Genomic DNA, 18,856 nt, shown 5'->3' with positions numbered 1-18,856 from the left:
AATGACAGGAGGGCTGAGTGTGCTGCTTGACCACACAGAATTGGAAATCATTAACAGAAAGACATTTAGAAAACTGCCACATACTTGGAAATTAAATAACACACTTTAAGACCTATGAGTAAAAATATAAATCACAATGGAAATTATGAAATATCTGGAATAAAATCAAAATGAAATCACCACATATCAATACTTGTGGGATGCAGCTAACAAAGCATGTAGAGGAAAATGCATAATAATTTGCTTTATCAGAAAAGAAGGCCTAAAATCAATTATCTGAGCTTCCAGCTTCAGAAGCTAAAGAAGCATATGTTGAAACCCAAAATAACTAAAAATAATAAAATAATCAAGAATTTAAAAACTCCACTGTGTTTGTCCATTTTGCACTGCTTTAAAGGAATACCTGAGACTGGGCACTTTATAAGGAAAGGCCCATTGCTATCTGGCTCCTGGTTCTACAGGCTGTACAAGCATGGCACCTGCTCAGCTTCTGCTGAGGTCTCAGGATGCTTTACTTATGGTGGAAGGTGGACGGGGAGCAGGCATCACATGGTGTGACAGGAGCAAGAGAGACAGAGAGGAGGAGTGCCAGGCTCTTGTGAACAACCAGCTCTCCATGAAGTAACAGAGCAAGACTTCACTCATTATTGTGGGGGTGACACCAAGCCACTCATGAGGGAGCCATCCCCATGATCCAGTCACCTCCCACTAAGCCCTGCCTCCAACACGGGATCATGGTTCCACATGAGATTTGGAGGGGACACACATCCACCGTATCACCTACCAAATAAGTGGACAAACAGGGAAATAAATAAAACCAAACCTAGTTTTTTTAATAGACCAATAAAACTGGCAAATTTCTAACTTTACTGATTATTATAAAACAAGAGGACAAATAAATTACCAATATTAGGTGTTATGGTTTGGCTGTGTCCTCACCCAAATCTCGTCTTAAATTCTCACATGTTGTGGGAGGGACCTGGTGAGAGGTAATTGAATCATGGGGGTGGGTCTTTCCTGTGCTGTTCTCATGATAGTGAATAAGTCTCACGAGAGCTGATGGTTTTATACACGGGAGTTTCCCTTAACAAGCTCTCTTCTCTTGTCTGCCACCATGTGAATTGTGCCTTTCGCCGTCCACCATGATTGTGAGGCCTCCCCAGCCATGTGGAACTGTGAGTCCATTAAACCTCCTTCTTTTGTAAATTGCCCAGTCTTGGGTATGTCTTTATGAGCAGCCTGAAAATGAACTAATACATCAGGAATGAATAAAAGGTTGCCACTACAGAATCTGGAGATATTTAAAGGAAACCAAAGAAATAATGCAAACAACTCTGTCAATACATTCAACAGCTTAGATGAAATAGGCAAATGACTGGAAATATATAATTTATGAAAAGGGATACAAGAAGAAATAGAAAATCTGAATAGTCCTTTATCAGTTGAAGAGATTGGATTCATAATTAAAACCCTTCCCAAAAAGAAAATGCCAATCCCAAATGGCTTTGCTATTGAATTCTACCAAGCATTTAGGGGAGAAATAAAACCAATCTAACCCAAACTCTTCCAGAAAACCGTGGGGTAGACACAGCGTCGGCGAGGGTGCTAGGGATTAGGGGACGGAGGCTGAGGCCTCACGGGTGGCAGGGGCTCCCTTTGTGGGCTCTTGCCACAGACACAGGCCCCTGGGATGAGAGGGGGACTCACGGAGGAACAGCCACGCCTTGGCCCTGAGATGGCCTTGCAGGGAGGGGAACTGAAAATTTACCTGTTGGGGACAGTTGCCTACTTACTAAAACCGTTCCAGCTACCACCACAGCCCCTGGAAGGCCATCCCCCCAGAAAATCCCCAAGGTCTCAGCAGGGCCTTGTCCACCTGTGCCCTCCAGTGTCGCCCATGTCAACCTCACCTCAGAGGGGCCTGATGCACAGCCCTACAGGTGCGAACTCTGGGTCCTGAAAGCCCAGGTGGAACCTGGTGTCCCCAGAGGAGGACCTGGGGCAGTGCCGGTTTTGGGGAATCACGTGCATCCATCCACCCACTCCACGATGCTTTTGTCCCCATCGAGCCCCTTGTCTCCTATGCAGGTGCAGCAGCCCCTCACTCTCCCCTCGCATTGCTGCTAAACCAGCAGAACCCTGGGGCAGGTGGCACACAGAGAGAGTGACCAGGCCCAGAGGCCGCAGTGCCTGGACCCTAAACCAGCTTCCCGGCAGGTGACCCTGCAGGGTGAGCTCTCCCAGGTGGGACAGTGGGTGAGACGGTCCTGGGGTCTGGAGAGCCCCACAACCCAGGGCAGGGCAGCGAATGACCAGGCTCGGGAAAACCCAGGCATGGAGACTGAGCCGGGACTGAGCCTTCCTGGGAGTGACCGTGAGTCCCACCTGGTGGCCTCCCTGGAGGAGTTAGGCCACTGTCCCCTGTGACTTCTCGGTTAAGTCACTCATTCCTAGAAACAGTCATGTCTGGAGGAGACCAATGTCAGCTCAAAACCATGTGTCCCCAGGAGCACAACAGGAAAAGAGAATCAGGTGACCAAGGGGAGTTTATTTGGGAGCAGGAAGAGGTGCTGACAGGTTCAAGTCAAGGCCGAGTGACCCGAGGCAGAAAAGCTGGGAGGGAGGACAGGGGACCCAGCAGGCAGGTGAGCACCTGCTAGGAGGCAAGAGCTGGGAAGCTGCGTGGATGGGGGCTCCTGGGAGCAAGGGGGAGGTCACCTCAGCATATAGGGGCCCCGTCCCAGGTGGGGGCAACCTCTAACCCGAGTCAGGACCAGTTGGTCCTGGGGATGTGCCCATCAGCAACTGGACTCCTGGCCTGAGCCAAGCCCTCAGCAGGCCGGGCGGGAGCACACGGGGCGGCAGAGGAGGGACACACAGGAGGCCGGGCGACAGCAGCTGGGCTGGCAGGAGGAGGCAGGGGCACAGTAGGAGGAGATGGGCACGCAGCAGGTGGACCTGCACACGGGGTGGCAGAGGAGGGACATGGAGGAGGAGGGTCTGCAGCAGGAGGTGGTGCAGCAAGCCGGTTGGCAGCTAGACCGCTGGCAGCATGAAGTGGAAGCCCCAGAGCAGATGGGCAGACAGGAGACAGGTTTGCAGCAGACAGGCTTGCAGCGGACGGGCACACAGCAGGACTGCTGGCACGGGGAAGAGGTGCAGCAAGCCGGCTGGCAGCTAGACTGCTGGCAGCATGAAATGGAACCCCCAGAGCAGATAGGCACACAGCAGACGGACTTGGAGCAGACAGGCTTGCAGCAGACGGGCACACAGGAGGACTGCTGACACGGGGAAGAGGTGCAGCAAGCCGGCTGGCAGCTGGACTGTTGGCAGCATGAAATGGAACCCCCAGAGCAGACGGGCACACAGGAGACGGGTTTGCAGCAGACAGGCTTGCAGCAGACGGGCACACAGCAGGACTGCTGGCACGGGGAGGAGGTGCAGCAAGCCGGCTGGCAGCTAGACTGCTGGCAGCATGAAGAGGAATCCCCAGAGCAGGTGGGCACACAGCAGACGGACTTGCAGCACACAGGCTTGCAGCAGACGGGCACACAGCAGGACTGCTGGCAGGGGGAGGAGGTGCAGCAAGCCGGCTGACAGCTGGACTGCTGGCAGCACGAGGGTGTGCAGGAGCTGGTGCAGCCTGATTGGCAGGGGCTGGACTCACAGGCCACCTGGCAGCAGGGCCTGGACACACAGCTCACTGGGGTGCAGACCAGGGTCAGGCAGGAGGCCGGGGTGCAGCAGCTGGGGGCGCAGCAGGGAGGCTCACAGCAGCTCTCTGGGCAGTCGTCCACCTGCCAGGAGTCGGAGTAAGCGCTGGAGCAGACGGACATGGTGGACGCGGCCATGCTGGGGTGGGAGGAGGTGAGCTGGGGGAGGTGTGAGTGAGTGTGGGAGTGAGTGAACGAGTGAGTGAGCTGCTCAGGGCTGTGGGGCTTTTAAATCCCTCCCTGGCGTGTGTTGTCCTGACAGGAGGCTCCAGAAGCTTCTCTTCCTTGTTGGTGTTTAGAGCTGGTGGCTGGAGATGTGTCATTTGTGCTGGTTTATCTCTTTGTTTTCCCCTCATTAAACTTGTGTGTATGTTGCAGGGCTCTGTTTCTTCATCAGTTTTTATTTTGGCCCCAGAAATGTGGTGGAAAATATTTCAAGAAAGCTTTTGTTGAGTTGAAGTTTTAGAGATGAAGACTTCTCTAAAGGGAGGAATTCTAGTTTCACCTACCCTGTGTTTGGACTGATTGGATATATTTTATTACTTTTAGCATATTAAAACATAAATATGTAGAAAAATATGCATTTCTTATAAAATACAACTGGCACAGAGGGTAAGACGAAGCTAAGTGGCCCTCCCTTCAACCCCTCGTGCCTCGTAAGGGGAAGAGAGTCGGTATCTGGTGGATCCACGCTTTACCTTTGTCTCTTCAGCTCTTCCATGCCACCCTCAGAGGCCTCTCTGTTTTATTTGAAGCTGTGCTCTGGGTTTTCTCCATGTTTATCTCATCATGGTGACAGATCAAGTGCTTTTTCACATATGGTGATTTTAGGACATGCATTTTAAAATTTCTGTCTTGCCTGGCTGGGCACGGTGGCTCACCCACCTGTAATTCCAACACTTTGAGAGGCCAAGGCGGGCAGATCACGAGGTCAGGAGATCGAGACCATCCTGGCTAACACGGTGAAAACCCGTCTCTACTAAAAATACAAAAAAATTAGCTGGGTGTGGTGGTGGGTGCCTGTAGTCCCAGCTACTCAGGAGGCTGAGGCACGAGAATGGTGTGAACCCGGGAGGGAGAGCTTACAGTGAGCCGAGATCGTGCCACTGCACTCCAGCCTGGGTGACAGAGTGAGACTCCATCTCAAAAAAATAAAAAATAAAAAGATTTCTTTCTTGCCTAAAAATGTATTCAACTTTACTCTCACACTTATATGATAGTTTAGCTGGATATATAATTCTAGTTTTAAATCAGAATTATTATTATTATAAATAATAATAAAAAAATCTGTTTTCTCAAAATGATGAACCCGTGTCACCATTTTTCTGTGGTGTCCAGTGTTGCTGATGGAAGACTGACGCTGGTCATTTGTCATTTTTTATAGTTTGCCTCTCTCTCTCTCCTTTTTTTTTTTTTTAACTCTCTGGGAACATTTGGTTTTCTTTTTATTCTTGTTTTGTTTCTCTGAGTATGCATAATTTTACTTTCTGTGGTTAGAATTCATTGAGCCTTTCAATGTGGAGACTCAGGAAGTGTCTTGCACTCTTAAAAATAACTCTTATCTCTCGAGGTCTTTCCTTTTGTGACTTTGATTTTGTCTCATGATGAATGAAACACATTTTTGGCTCACTGTAATGATGTTCTGTTGAGCATTTAAACATTTTCCCCTCATTTCACTGGACATCAGTTAAGCTCTGCTCATTGGTGGCAGTTCATTTGATTTTCTGAGTAAAAGACTATTTTATTCTAGGGCACTGGGGTCCTGATCCAGTTTACATCCTCATTTGTTTCCATCTGTTTCTCTTTTCTACAAATATATAAAGGATTTTAAAGAGCCTCCCTTTCTCTTAGACAATTTTGATTTTATTTTTTTATAACTCTTTGAATATCCTTTCAGTGATTAGTAGAGGTTGTGGAAGAACTGTAGGCTTAACCCACTTTCTGGGACTGAAGGACTCGATGCTCCTTTCAGGAAATGACAGGAAAGCCAGGAAGGCTAGGATGACATTGTATTAGCGGGTGTGCTACAGACACGCACAGTGCAGGTGCAGTCTCCACACCAGCCACAGTGTGAGGGGCGACTCTGCAGCCCATTTTGACAGACGCAGAAATGCTGAGAAGATAAGTCACCTTGAAAGAGGATAGCTGGCCAGCAGTGAACCCAACAACCAGGAGCTCTCGCTCCTTTCCCTCGTGGCCATAAATGGCTCCGTTCCGTCACACAGCTCCCAGAAGAGTGTGTGCTTCCTGAGTGGCAGGCAGGGAGGGAGGTGGTCCTGAGCCAGTGGGATGTGGTAAGGCTGACGTGGCTTCTGGGACAAGCCCTGGGGCCTGTATGATAATTTGCTTTACTTTCCCCACCGCTGTCTCTGGCAGCCTCCTTAATCGAATGGGCATGGTGATTCCTCATCTCTTTGTTCCTATTTGTGATCCACGCCCTCTGTCGCTCCCTTCTCCTGGTGTCTGAACCACCCATCACTGTCCAAAGTGTCTTTCCACGGTCATTGCTGTGCCCACAACACCTCCAGGTTCTCAGTGTGCCCGATCTAAGTCCACACCCTGCGCTTGGTGGAGACGTGTCTTTTTGGATCATGGAACTTTTCATGGGGCCACCACAGTAGTTTCCACAGACAATCGAATGATCACACCAACCTTTCTTTTCTTTTCTTTTCTTTTCTTTTCTTTTCTTCTCTTTTCTTTTCTTTCTTCCTTCCTTCTTTCTCTTTCTTTCTCTTTCTTTCTTTCTCTCTCTCTCTCTTTCTCTCTTTCTCTCTTTCTTTTTTTTTGATACATAGTCTCACTCTGTCACCCAGGCTGGAGTGCTGTGATGGTGCAGTCCCCGCCTCCCAGGTTCAAGCGATTCTCCTGCCTTAGCCTATCGAGTAGCTGTGATTACAGGTGTGGGCCACCACATCCAGCTTCCTTCCTTCCCTCCTTCCTTCCTTCTTTCCTTCCTCCCTCCCTCCCTCCCTCCCTCCCTCCCTCCCTCCCTCCCTCCCTTCCTTCCTTCCTTCCTTCCTTCCTTCCTTCCTTTCCATCTCTCTCTCCTTTTCTCTTTCTTTCTCTCTCTCTCTCTTTCTTTCTTTTTTTGTATTTTTAGTAGAGATGGGGTTTGGCCATGTTGGCCAGGCTGGTCTCGAACTTGTGGCCTCAAGCGATCCATCCGCTTTGGTCTCCCAAAGCGCTGGGATTACAGGTGTGAGCCACTGCACCCGGCCAGATCACATCATTTCTTAACTCAAGCGGACACTCTGGGGATCTGAGTGAGCTGAGCTGCAGAGATTAAATGGCCCTGGCTGGGGGAGGGAGGTGATGGGAGGGAATGTGAGTCTGGAGAGCAGGGTGGCCCACGGCTGGGTCTTCTGCAAGTGACACACATTTGGATTCTTCTTTTCCGGAACGTAGTCTTTTGTTTTATTTGACTCTCTTTCGCCATGGCTGGCTGCCCAGCACAACGCTGGAGACACGATGACAGCAGCCTCTCGTCTTGTTTCCAAAGTTAACAAGAGCACCTCCCGCAGCTCCACACTAAGCCAGCGTTTGACACAGCCTTGGTCTCAAGCATGCAGTGTTTTTTCACTCTAGGTTACCAGGAACTTTGCCTCAGGCTTTTAAGGAAAGAGTGAGTTTGTTCGTGTGTGTGTGTGTGTGTGAATGTGTGTGTATGTGTGTGTATGTGTGTGTGTGTGTGTGTGTATTGTGTGTGTGTGTGTGTGTATGTGTGTGTGTATGTGTGTGTATGTGTGTGTGTGTGTGTGTATGTGTATGTGTGTGTGTGTGTGTGTGTATTGTGTGAATGTGTGTGTGTATGTGTGTGTGTATGTGTGTGTGTATGTGTGTGTATGTGTGTATGTGAATGTGTGTGTGTATGTGTGTGTGTGTGTATGTGTGTGTGTGTGTGTGTGTGTGTGTGTATTAATCTACTGAGAGCTCCAGTGGCTTTTCTGCTTCTATTTTATGAGTATAGTTAATGATACCCTTTGTAACTTTTGATCTAAGATATACATTACTTGATAATGGCTCATTATCCCCTTTTTCCCAGCCTTATTGAGATATAACTGACAAATAAGAATTATATAAATTCAAGGTGTACAACATGACGTCTTGAGACATGTACACATTGTGTGATGATTACCACGGTCAAGCTAATTAATATGTCCATCACCCACGCAGTTACCTTTATTTTGTGATGAGACATTTAAGGTGGACTCTTAGCAGATTTCAGTGTTACTGCGTTGCATTCTGTGTCACGGCCAACTGTCCCCGTGCTGCACACGAGGTTTCCAGAACTGACTCATCCCGCACAGCAGAACCTGCATCCTGTCATCAACACCAAAGTGGATGAAGCACACAGTTCTCGCACACCTGTATTAATAATCGCTGAAAGGATATGTAAAGAGTTATGAAAAATGAAAACTCCCTGCACCCCCGGCCCCTGTGAACCCCGACTCTACTCTCTGCTCTGCTGAGCTTGGCTCTTAGATTCCACATATAAACGAGGTCTGCAGTATTTGTCTTTCTGTGGCCTGGGTCACTTCTCCTAGCATAGTGTCTGCAGGTTCATCCATGTTGCCACAAAATGAGAGGATCTCCCTCCTTTCTTTTTTTTTGAGACGGAGTCTCACTCTGTCACCCAGGCTGGAGTGCGGTGGCGCGATCTTGGCTCAATGCAAGCTCTGCCTCCCGGGTTCACGCCATTCTCCTGCCTCAGCCTCCCAAGTAGCTGGGACTACAGGCGCCGCCACCACGCCCGGCTAGTTTTTTGTATTTTTAGTAGAGATGGGGTTTCACCGTGTTAGCCAGGATGGTCTCGAGCTCCTGACCTCGTGATCTGCCCGTCTCATCCTCCCAAAGTGCTGGGATTACAGGCGTGAGCCACCGCGCCCGGCCTCTCCCTCCTTTCTATGGCTGAGTCGTATTCCATCATGCTTATACACCACATTTTCTTTATCCACTCATCTGTTGATGGACACTTATGTTGCTTCCGTATCTCGGCTGTTGTGAATAGTGCTGCAGTTAACATGGAAGGTCAGGTATCTCTCTGAGATCTGGCGTTAATTTGTCTTGTATATACAAGATTGCTCATCACATGGTAGTTCTATTTTTAATTTGCTGAGGAGCTTTGATACTGTCTTCCATAATAGCTGTATGTAACAGCTTAGTTTTTCTTTAACGTAGGCACATAGAATCTCTTACTTTATCTTTTTAAATGGGATTGATTTACAGTCCTCTCTCCCTCTCTCTCTCACATACACACACACAATTGTTCCTGGTTTTGGCATCAGGATGTCACCAGTCTTACTAGAGGAATTCAGAAGATCTCTGGCTTCTTCTGAGCTCTGGAATATTTCATGTATCACAGGAAGGTCTTATATTGAAGGCTGATGATATACACCTTTAAAACATCTGAATCTGCCTTCTGAAGAATATCTTTCAAGACCATTTCCATATTTTCCTGGACATCATTGTATTAAAATTTTCATTTTATTATTCAGTATTGGTAATTTATACTTTTTAGAACACAGTACATTTCATTTATATTTTCAAATTTTAGGATATATATATCCATGCTACTTTCTTTTACATAAAAACAAAAATCTCTGAATCTGTGGGCATGTTTATTTTTCTATCTTTAATGTCTGCTTGTTTTTATTAGACTGTATGTTTATTTTCTTTAGATTTTCCTTGATGAGCATCTGTGGATTTTTGTGGACATTTGAAAAGAGGGGGTCGTGTTCCTTCTTGTTGGAGATTGTTGAATAAAAGTTTCAGAAAGCGTTGTGGGTGGTAAACTTTCTGGATCCCTGTTGTTTAAGAACAGCCTTCCCACTGACACCTGCCACAGCAGAGTCTAGGTGCGGAATTACTTCCCTCTGCCTTAGGAGAGGTTGGGCCACGAATGTGTTTCATATTTGCACAGCTTTAATCTTCTTGTGAAGCTTTTACTTTTTCCAGAACCTGGCACTCTTCTCTCCTTCTTGTACTTCATTCATTTCACCAGACCCCTCCCCAGTCACTGTCATCAGCTGTGTTCATGCCCTCGGTCCCATCTTCTTTTAGTTCAAGGAACTTTTATCCCCATATAGGTTTGATGATTTTCTTCCATTCTTGGCTTCTCTCCCCGCTGTGATCCTGGTTAGGATCACAGACCCTGAGTCTCCTGGGTTCATCTCCCTTAGACTTCATGCTTTTCTTGGCTTCATCTCTTTGTCCTTCTGCATCGGGTCTCAGTCAATCATTTTCTGAACTGGGGGGTCATGGTGTCAGCTCTTCTGCCTTCAGGGTCTGTCATGCAGACTGTCATTGAGTTTCGTATGTTCAGAGTGTCATGATTTCAGTCTCCAGAAACCCAAGGTGTTTTCCTTTCTTCTCCTTCTCCTTTTTGTTAGCACTCTCTTCTTGTTTCATGGAGTAACGGCCTCTTTGTTTCCTGCATCATTGTTTGTTTAGACTTTGCTCCTCTGTCATGCTGTGATTTCTTCATGTATCTGAGGACCCTTAGTTGTTGTTCACGTTTTTAAGTGAGGGTCTAAATTGTTTGGCTTTCATTGCTGAAAGGTTCTCTGCGTGTAGACACGTGTATTCTTCTCACAGAGCAGACACTGGGGCTCTCAGGAGGAGGCCTTGTCTGCTGCTGGCTAAGCACAGGGGCTTTGGTTCATTTTGGCAACCAGAACTTCCTGGGGTGAGGTCTCTTTCTCTCCATACTAGCACCCAGTCTGGGAGCCTCCTGGGCCACCCCTGCCCTGCCTAGCTCTTCTGCTGGACTCAGGGCACCAGGCGGTTCTTCTTTAGAACTCAACCCTCAGTTAAAGACGCCTGAGTGCCCATGGCCGTCCTCCTGTGCTGTCCCTGTGTCGGGTCTCCGGGAAAAACCATTTGTCTTCAGTCCTGCTTCTGCCTCTCTTTCTGTTGAATTTTACAGTCAAGAAAGCCTGATCTTTCTGTCTTGCCTGTCCCAGAAAATCCTTAGTGGCCTGGTCTGCAGACGGAATGCCTGTTTTCTATCACTGTTCTGGCACCATTCATTTTTATTTGGATGAAGGGGAGATGGAGGCATTGGCGAGTAGCCAGCCCAAATAGGGCTTAGGCTTTTAAAAAAAATTTACCAAGAGAAAATTCACAAACCATGAAGCTCACCTGCTGCAAGGACATATTCCATTTGTTTTTAGCATATTCCCAGTGTTTCTCAGCCATCACCAATATATAATTTTAAAACATTCCCCCCTCCAAAAAATCACACCAGTCAGCACCACTCCCCATGTACTCCTCCCCCAGCCTCAGGCACCTACTCATCTACTTTCTTTCTCTGTAGATTTGCCCATTCTGAGCCTCTCATACAAATAGAATCTCTGTAGATTTGCCCATTCTGAGCCTTTCATACAAACAGAATCCCACCAGGTTTTATACCAGGGATGCAGGGATGGTTTAACATTCACAATTCAACAAATATGATACATCACATAAACAGAATTAAAAACAAAAATCACATGATCATCTTAATAGAGGCAGAAAAAGCTTTTGACAAAATCCAGCATCTCTATGATTAAAACTCTCAGCAAAATCAACATCCAAGGGATATACCTCAATGCAATAAAAGCCGTCTATGACAAACCCACAGCCAACATAACACTGAGTGGGGAGAAGTTGAAAGCACTCCCTCTGAGAACTGGAAAAAGATAGGGATGCCCACTCTCACCTCTTCTCTTCAATATAGTACTGGAAGTCCTAGCCAGAGCAATCAGACAAGAGAAAGAAATAAAAGGCATCCAGATCAGTTCAGAGGAAGTCAAACTGTCACTGTTTGCTGATGATATGATTGTACACCTAGAAAACCCCAAAGACTCCTACAAAAAGCTCCTAGAACTGATAAAAGAATTCAGCAAAGTTTCCAGATACAAAATTAATGTACACAAATCAGTAGCTCTCCTATACACCAACAGCACCTAAGCTGAGAATCAAATCAAGAACTCAATCCCTTTAACAATAGCTGCAAAAAAATAAAATACTCAGGAATATACCTAACCAAGGAGGTGAAAGACCTCACAAGGGAAACTACAAAGCACTGCTAAAAGAAATCATAGACAACAAACAAACAGAAACACATCCCATGCTCATGGATGGGTAGAATCAATATTGTGAAAATGACCATAGTGCCAAAAGCAATTCAATGCAATTCCCATCAAAATGCCACCATCATTCATCACCGAATTACAAAAAAAATTCTATAATTCATATGGAACCAAAAAAGGGCCCGCATAGCCAAAGCAAGACTAAGCAAAAAGAACAAATCTGGAGGAATCACATTACCTGATTTCAAACTATACTATAAAGCCACAGTCACCAAAACAGCATTGGTATAAAAATAGTCACATAGACCAATGGAACAGAATGGAGAACCCAGAAATAAACCCAAATACTTACAGCCAACTGATCTTTGACAAAGCAAACAAAAACGTAAAGTGGGGAAAGGACACTCTATTCAATAAACGGTGCTGGGATAATTGGCAAGCCACATGTAGGAGAATGAAACCGGATCCTCGTCTCTCACCTTATACAAAAATCAACTCAAGATGGATCAAGGACTTAAATCCAAGACCTGAAACTATAAAAATTCTAGAAGATAACATTGAAACACCCTTTCTAGACATTGGCTTAGGCAAGGATTTCATGACCAAGAACCCAAATGCAAATGCAATAAAAACAAAGATAAATAGCTGAGACTTAATTAAACTAAAGCACTTTTGCATGGCTAAAGAAACAGTCATCAGAGCAAACAGACAACCCACAGAGTGGGAGAAAATCTTCACAATCTATACATTTGACAAAGGACTAATATCCAGAACCTACAACAAACTCAAACAAATTAGCAAGAAAAAAACAAACAATCCCATCAAAAAGTGGGCTAAGGAAGTGAACGGACAATTCTCAAAAGAAGATATACAAATGGCCAACAAACATATGAAAAAAGCTCAACATCACTAATGATGAAGGAAATGCAAATCAAAACCACAATGGGATACCACCTTACTCTTGCAAGAATGGCCATAATCAAAAAATCAAAAAAGAATAGATGGTGGCAAGGATGTGGTGACAAGGGAACACTTCTACACTCCTGGTGGGAATTTAAACGAGTACAACCACTGTGGAAAACAGTATGGAGATTCCTTAAAGAACTAAAATACCATTTGATCCAGCAAATCCACTACTGGGTATCTACCCAGAGGAAAAGAAGTCATTATACAAAAAAGATACTTACACACACATGTTTACAGCAGCACAATTCGCAATTGTAAAAATGTGGAACCAACCCAAATTCCCATCAATCAACGAGTGGATAAAGAAACTGAGATATATATATATATATAATAGAATACTACTCAGTAATAAAAATAAATCAATTAATGGCATTCACAGAGATCTGGATGAGATTGGAAATTATTATTCTAAGTGAAGTAACTCAGGAACGGAAAACCAAACATCATATGTTTTCACTCATAAGTGGGAGCTAAGCTATGAGGATATAAAGGCATAAGAATGACACAATGGACTTTGGGGACTCAGGGGGAAAGGGTGGGAAGGGGGTGAGGGATAAAAAACTACAAATAGGGTGCAGTGTATACTGCTCAAATGATGGGTGCACCACAATCTCACAAATCACCACTAAATTACTAATCCATGTAACCAAACACCACCTGTTCCCCAATAACCTAAATAAAATATAAAATAAAAATATAAAATAAAAAAACCCAAATAGAATGTCACCACATGTGGGCTCTCACTGAGCATCATGCTTTCAAGGCTCATGCATGTTGTAGCCTGCGTCAGTATTGGATTCCTTTTCATGGCTGAATAATATTCCCCAAGGGAATGGGCCACAGTTTGCTTGTGTGGATGGGCTGTGTTTTGCTTTGTCCTCTGATGGACATTTAGGCTCTTTCCGCTTCTTGGCTACTGTTAGTCATGCTGTGTACATGGGTACACCAGTCTTTGGCTGCTGTCAGTGGTGCTGTATACATGGGTGCACAAACCTGTGTGTGGACATTTGTTTCATTCCTCTGGGGTAGACGCCTAGAACTGGAGTGGCAGGATCACAGGGTCACTTCGTGAGTGACCATTTTGAAGGACGGTTTTCCAAGGTGCTTTCACTTGGGGTTGAAGTTCTGATGAAGCAGAAGACACATTGAATGAGGACCCAGAGCAGGGGTCAGAGGTGAGACCTGGACACCAGGAGGTGTCCTCCCTGGGGATGGCCAGACAGGCTGGGTCCTGTCAGAGCCTCGGACGAGGGCAGGTGGGGACAACGACAAACATGGAGGAGGTCAGAGAGCCAGCCCCGGGCCCTCCTCCCGGCTCTCTGTTCTGACCCTGTGGCCATCAGTGGGCACAGTGAGGCGGGTGGGACTCAGACATGCATATGTGGGGAGCCCCTCCCCAGGATGGCCCTGGAGCCCTAGGATGAAGGCTCCGCCCCCGCCAGCTACCCGGAGAACCAGGGCGGGAAGCAAACATCTCTGTCCCTGGAGGCCCTCATTTGTCCCTTCATGGGGACCTGGCTTTGCTTCTAAAGAGGTGGACGAGGCTGTGTCAGTTTGGCCTCCAGCCCGGGGAACGGCTGCTGCTGGGTGGTCTGTCCTGGGTGGTCTGCCTCCAGGGGAGTGAGGGAGGTGGCTGTGCTGACCACAGTGAACTCTGTCGGGTGGGACTCCGGGAGGTCCTGGTGCTGGGGCTGGAGGCCTCTGGCATTGACATGCAAGGGTCATTTGCTGGGGCAGTAGCCAGACCTGGGCTCTTAAATGCGCACAGCAACCAGGCAGAAAGAGTGTGGCGGCTCGTAACACTCGCCCACCGCGGCATCCGGTACCACGTCTGAGTGCCAGAGCAGAAGGTGGCAGGCAGAGCTAAGGGCTATTTGGGAGAGACCTGGGAGGCTGGGGGTGTGGGGACAGGGTCCTCGGGGTCAGAGTTCAGGACCACGGGACCAGGAGGGAGCCAGGACCCTGAATCTCTAGGCGAGGCTGCATGGGGCAGGGGGGGCGCAGGCTTGGTTAGTGGGTGCCATGGTCCCTGCCCATCTGTGCTCTCGCCAGCGATGCCTGAGCAATGGGTATTCAAGAACCCCATGAAGAACCCCAGGCTTCTGGGCTCAAGTCCTGGGGGAGGGGCTGTCCCACGTCTTACTGTGGAGGAGACGAGGGCTGCAGGGACGGGCACTGTGGTCCATAGCTGGTCTCCCCAGGGGTAACAGGACCGGTGAGGCTGCTGGGTGGAGCCAGGCCCCGGGTGGGCTACCCCAGTCCTGGGGGGCAGCCATGGAGCTGGGGAGGGTGAATGTGGCTCAGGGGCCCAGAGCTGCTGCCAGGGTCCACTTTGTCCCAAAACTCCTGGCCTTGGTTCCAGAGGCAGCTTCCCTAAGATGGGCTGGGGCGTCACGTGCTGGGGCTGGGGGCCCACGGGGCTAAGAGGGAGCCTGGCCTTCAGGGTTCACAGAGGCCAGCACCAGGCGCATTGCTTCCTGCCTCATCCCATGCCCCTCGGGGTCCACAGACAGGATCGAAGGTCGACAGAGACAGGGGCAGCTTTCCTAGGACTCAGAGGGGCGCTGCCCAGGGTGGAACCAGGCCTGCTGGGGGTCAGGACTGTCCCTGCAGTCAGGGGTGGCATCACTTCCCACCTCACCCTGTGCCCCCCGGGGGTCCACAGACAGGACAGAGGTTGGTGTGAGACAGAGGCGGCTTTATTAGAACTCAGAGGGGCACTGCCCAGGGTGGAACCAGGCCTGCTGGGGTCAGTTCTGCAGAACTAGGTTCTGGGGGAGCAGCTGGGGTCCCCCATGCAGCCAGCATCTGGGAAGGACTGGGGGAGCATCTTGGTCCCTAAGACAAAGAGCCTGCCCCATATTCTCAGGGTGTCAATGCCAGAGAGGGAGGAGCTGGCTGGGCCCCCTTGGAGGTCAGCCCCAGGTGGGAAGGGACTCTGGATGACATTCAGCGCTGTCAGCAGCTGGACTTCTGGCCAGAGCAGAGGCTGTAGCAGGCCGGGCGGGAGCACGTGGGGCGGCAGAGGAGGGACACGCAGGAGGCCGGGTAGCAGCAGCTGGTCTGGCAGGAGGAGACGGGCACGCAGCAGGAGGGGACGGGCACGCAGCAGGTGGAGCTGCACACGGGGCGGCAGAGGCGGACACAGAGGAGGGACACAGAGGAGGAGGGTGGCTGCAGCAGCAGCATGATGGTGGCTTGCAGCAGAGCCAGGGCTGCAGCAGGCTGGCTGGCTAGCAGCTGCTCAGAACAGGTGGGCAGCATGATGTGGAAGCCCCAGAGCAGCAGCACGGGCTTGCAGCAGGAATCCTCAGACAGGCACACACAGGCTTGCAGCAGACGGGCACACAGCAGGACTGCTGGCAGGGGGAGGAGGTGCAGCAGGCTGGCTGGCAGCTAGACTGCTGGCAGCACGAGGGTGTGCAGGAGCTGGTGCAGCCTGATTGGCAGGGGCTGGCCTCACAGACCGCCTGGCAGCAGGGGCTGGACACACAGCTCACTGGGGTGCAGACCAGGGTCAGGCAGGGGGCCAGGGTGCAGCAGCTGGGGGTGCAGCAGGGGGGCTCACAGCAGCTCTCTGGGCAGTCGTCCACCTGCCAGGAGTCAGAGCAAGAGTCACAGGGACCAGGAAGGCAGACGCGGCTGCCATAGCTCATGTTGCTGGAGCAGACGGACGTGGTGGACGCGGCCATGCTGGGGGTGAACTGGCGGAGGGTGAGGGAGTGAGCGGATGAGGGAGTGAGCCTGTGAGGTGCTGGGGTTCTCGGGCTTTTATTCCCCCTGGCCTTGTTGTCGCCGGGCCCACAGCTTCCCCTTCCGTGTTGCTGAAAGCTGGAGTCTGCCGGGATTAGGGGTGTTTGTTTGCCTATGATGTGGCCCAGCTCATAAATCTCCCGTCACATCTGGGCTGTGTCCCATCCCACGTGGATCCCTGGGGGCAGGAGCTGGGGTGGGCCTGGTCCAAGCTGGGTTCTGGCAGCTGGGAAAGCTGCAGGCAGGGGCATTGTCCAGTCCTGGCCCCAGCAGTCCCGGGACACAGACTCCCTCTGCAGGCAGCTGGCCTTAGGAAGTGTTCTTGTGGTGGAAACTCCTCATCCAGCGTGGTCCTTCCCCCATCATGGGACGCAGGACTGTGGCCGTCTTCTGAGGGACAACCTGGTTCCCAGCAGCCTTCATTGACCTGCCCGGGGCCATGCGGGGGCAGCTGTACCTGTGCCCAGACCTCTTGCCTCTGAGCTCTGGACGACTTCTCATCCCCACAGCCTCTGCACCTCCTGCCCTGTTTCGTGCCCACCTTGTCCTTGTGTTTCGGAGGCAGCAGGACCTGTGTGTTCCAGGCAAGGACGGTGGGCTCGGCCCCTCCCTGCTTAGACAGCATGACATCCTCCTGGGCTGTGGTTTTGGGTTCTGAACCTGCAGTGTAACCAGGCTGAGCGGTGGCGGTCAGCAGCCCTCGTCCCCGCCTAGGGTGGCTCCTCTGTGTGCTCTGCTTCTCCGAGGCAGCCCGTCAGTCCCCACCCAGCCTCCTGCGGGGCCCATTTCCCAGCCCTGTCTTCCAAGCCCTGTGCCAGGCCTCTTAGTGTCACCACCTTAAAATTAAGGGACATCTGTCAAAGAACCCGCACGGAAGACACAAAATGGGTCCAAGGGACATTGATCTCACTGCAACCTTATTGCCAGTGTAAACCAAACATAAAGCCGAAGCCCCCCAACTGACTAAATGGACCCCATCTCGGTCATGGGGACCCCTGAAACACTGTGTTCCTGGCCATGACAGGGAGGGAGGTCAGACACGCCGCGTTACACCCCCTCCCTTTAGGGTTTAGACACCAACACTGCCCCGTATTAAAGTTAAAATAGAGACGGTAAGACCCACAGAACAGACTCTGTGACAACAAGATATCAAATTACAAACAGGACCTCAGGCCACACCAGGCAAGGGTCGAGCTGAGTACCCTACACTGAGAGGACGGACTCTGCTCTCACACCACGGCTGCTGCCTTTTCTCCAGCGGCTAAACACGCACTGGCCCCGCCATGAGGATGAGCAAGATTCAAACGACCACGGCCCATCCACCTGCAGACGCCAACTGACCACGTCCCACAGCCGTGACCACAGCTCTGATTGGGCAGGAGACTGACTTCAGGAGCCTCCTCCTGATAAGGGACCCAGACCGTGGACCGGCTCCAGCTGATTTACAGAAGCTACCTCTTGAGAACCTTTGTGTCCCGAGAAGACCTCCGAGGTTTACAGCCTCACTGAGACACACTGACGTGTTAAGATTCCACCCTACAGGAAGTCCTTTTTTTTTTTTTTTTTTTTTTAAAATACGGAGTCTCGCTCTGTCTCCCAGGCTGGAGTGCAGTGGCGCAATCTGGGCTCACTGCAAGCTCCGCCTCCCGGGTTTACTCCATTCTCCTGCCTCAGCCTCCCGAGTAGCTGGGACTACAGGCGCCCGCCACCTCGCCCGGCTAATTTTTTGTATTTTGAGTAGAGACGGGGTTTCACCATGTTAGCCAGATGGTCTCGATCTCCTGACCTTGTGATCCACCCGCCTCGGCCTCCCAAAGCGCTGGGATTACAGGCGTGAGCCACCGCGCCCGGCCAAGAAGTACATTTTAAGTGGTCCATATTCAGAAAACAGGCCCTGGCAAGTCCAGGCAGCTCCCTTGCAGATGTGACAAGCCACACGGTACAGACATCTGGGAAGAGTGATAAGACTCACAGAAGTCAGAGGGGAGGAAGCAAAAGTGGGGGACGGTTAACCCATAAAAGGAAAGAAACTTTTGCCATTGAGAAATCAAAACGTAAAGTGGGGAAGGGGACAAGCTGTAACCTTATAAGGGGATAATGAAACCTAGGTGACGTCCGGGAAGACTGCGACCCCACAGGACTCAGGCTGCGAGGAACGGGGGAGGGACCTGCACGCTAGGGGATAAATTGCTTGTTGAAACTGTGCTGGGTGTGCCTGCCCATCAGACACCTGGTCTTGTAAGACCGTCATTAGAGTCTCACTTTCACTGTTCCTCACGCCTCTACTTCCATTCTTTGGATTTGGACGGGTGACCGTGTTTCTCACAACCCCAGAGTGAAAACAGGTTGTAT

General features: G+C 49.8%; 3 protein-coding genes and 1 pseudogene across 6 annotated transcripts in view; all 4 read right to left on the bottom strand.

Moving 5' to 3' along the window:
- Positions 1-18,856, bottom strand: part of CFAP410 (cilia and flagella associated protein 410) — a 413,721-nt gene that overhangs the window by 241,700 nt on the left and 153,165 nt on the right. The gene's annotated exons all lie outside the window — the stretch shown is intronic.
- Positions 1-18,856, bottom strand: part of TSPEAR (thrombospondin type laminin G domain and EAR repeats) — a 227,537-nt gene that overhangs the window by 89,776 nt on the left and 118,905 nt on the right. The gene's annotated exons all lie outside the window — the stretch shown is intronic.
- On the bottom strand, positions 2,832-3,851 carry LOC126950644 (keratin-associated protein 10-3-like). 4 transcript variants are annotated; one of them, XM_050784489.1, is made up of 2 exons: positions 3,148-3,851; positions 2,832-2,898 (listed from the first exon to the last, which is right to left on the bottom strand). In XM_050784489.1, the coding sequence occupies exons 1-2, from the start codon at positions 3,849-3,851 to the stop codon at positions 2,832-2,834; spliced, it is 771 nt and encodes a 256-aa protein (XP_050640446.1). The 4 variants fall into 4 exon arrangements, with proteins under 4 accessions (XP_050640446.1, XP_050640445.1, XP_050640447.1 ...); XM_050784488.1 differs by having other exon boundaries at positions 2,832-3,236; positions 3,390-3,851; XM_050784490.1 differs by having other exon boundaries at positions 2,832-3,278; positions 3,531-3,851.
- Positions 15,710-16,443, bottom strand: LOC126950651 (keratin-associated protein 10-3-like; annotated as a pseudogene).

The sequence above is a fragment of the Macaca thibetana genome, chromosome 3, assembly GCF_024542745.1.
Source record: "Macaca thibetana thibetana isolate TM-01 chromosome 3, ASM2454274v1, whole genome shotgun sequence".
Lineage (NCBI taxonomy): Eukaryota > Metazoa > Chordata > Mammalia > Primates > Cercopithecidae > Macaca > Macaca thibetana.
This window is presented reverse-complemented; position numbering and strand designations above follow the sequence as displayed.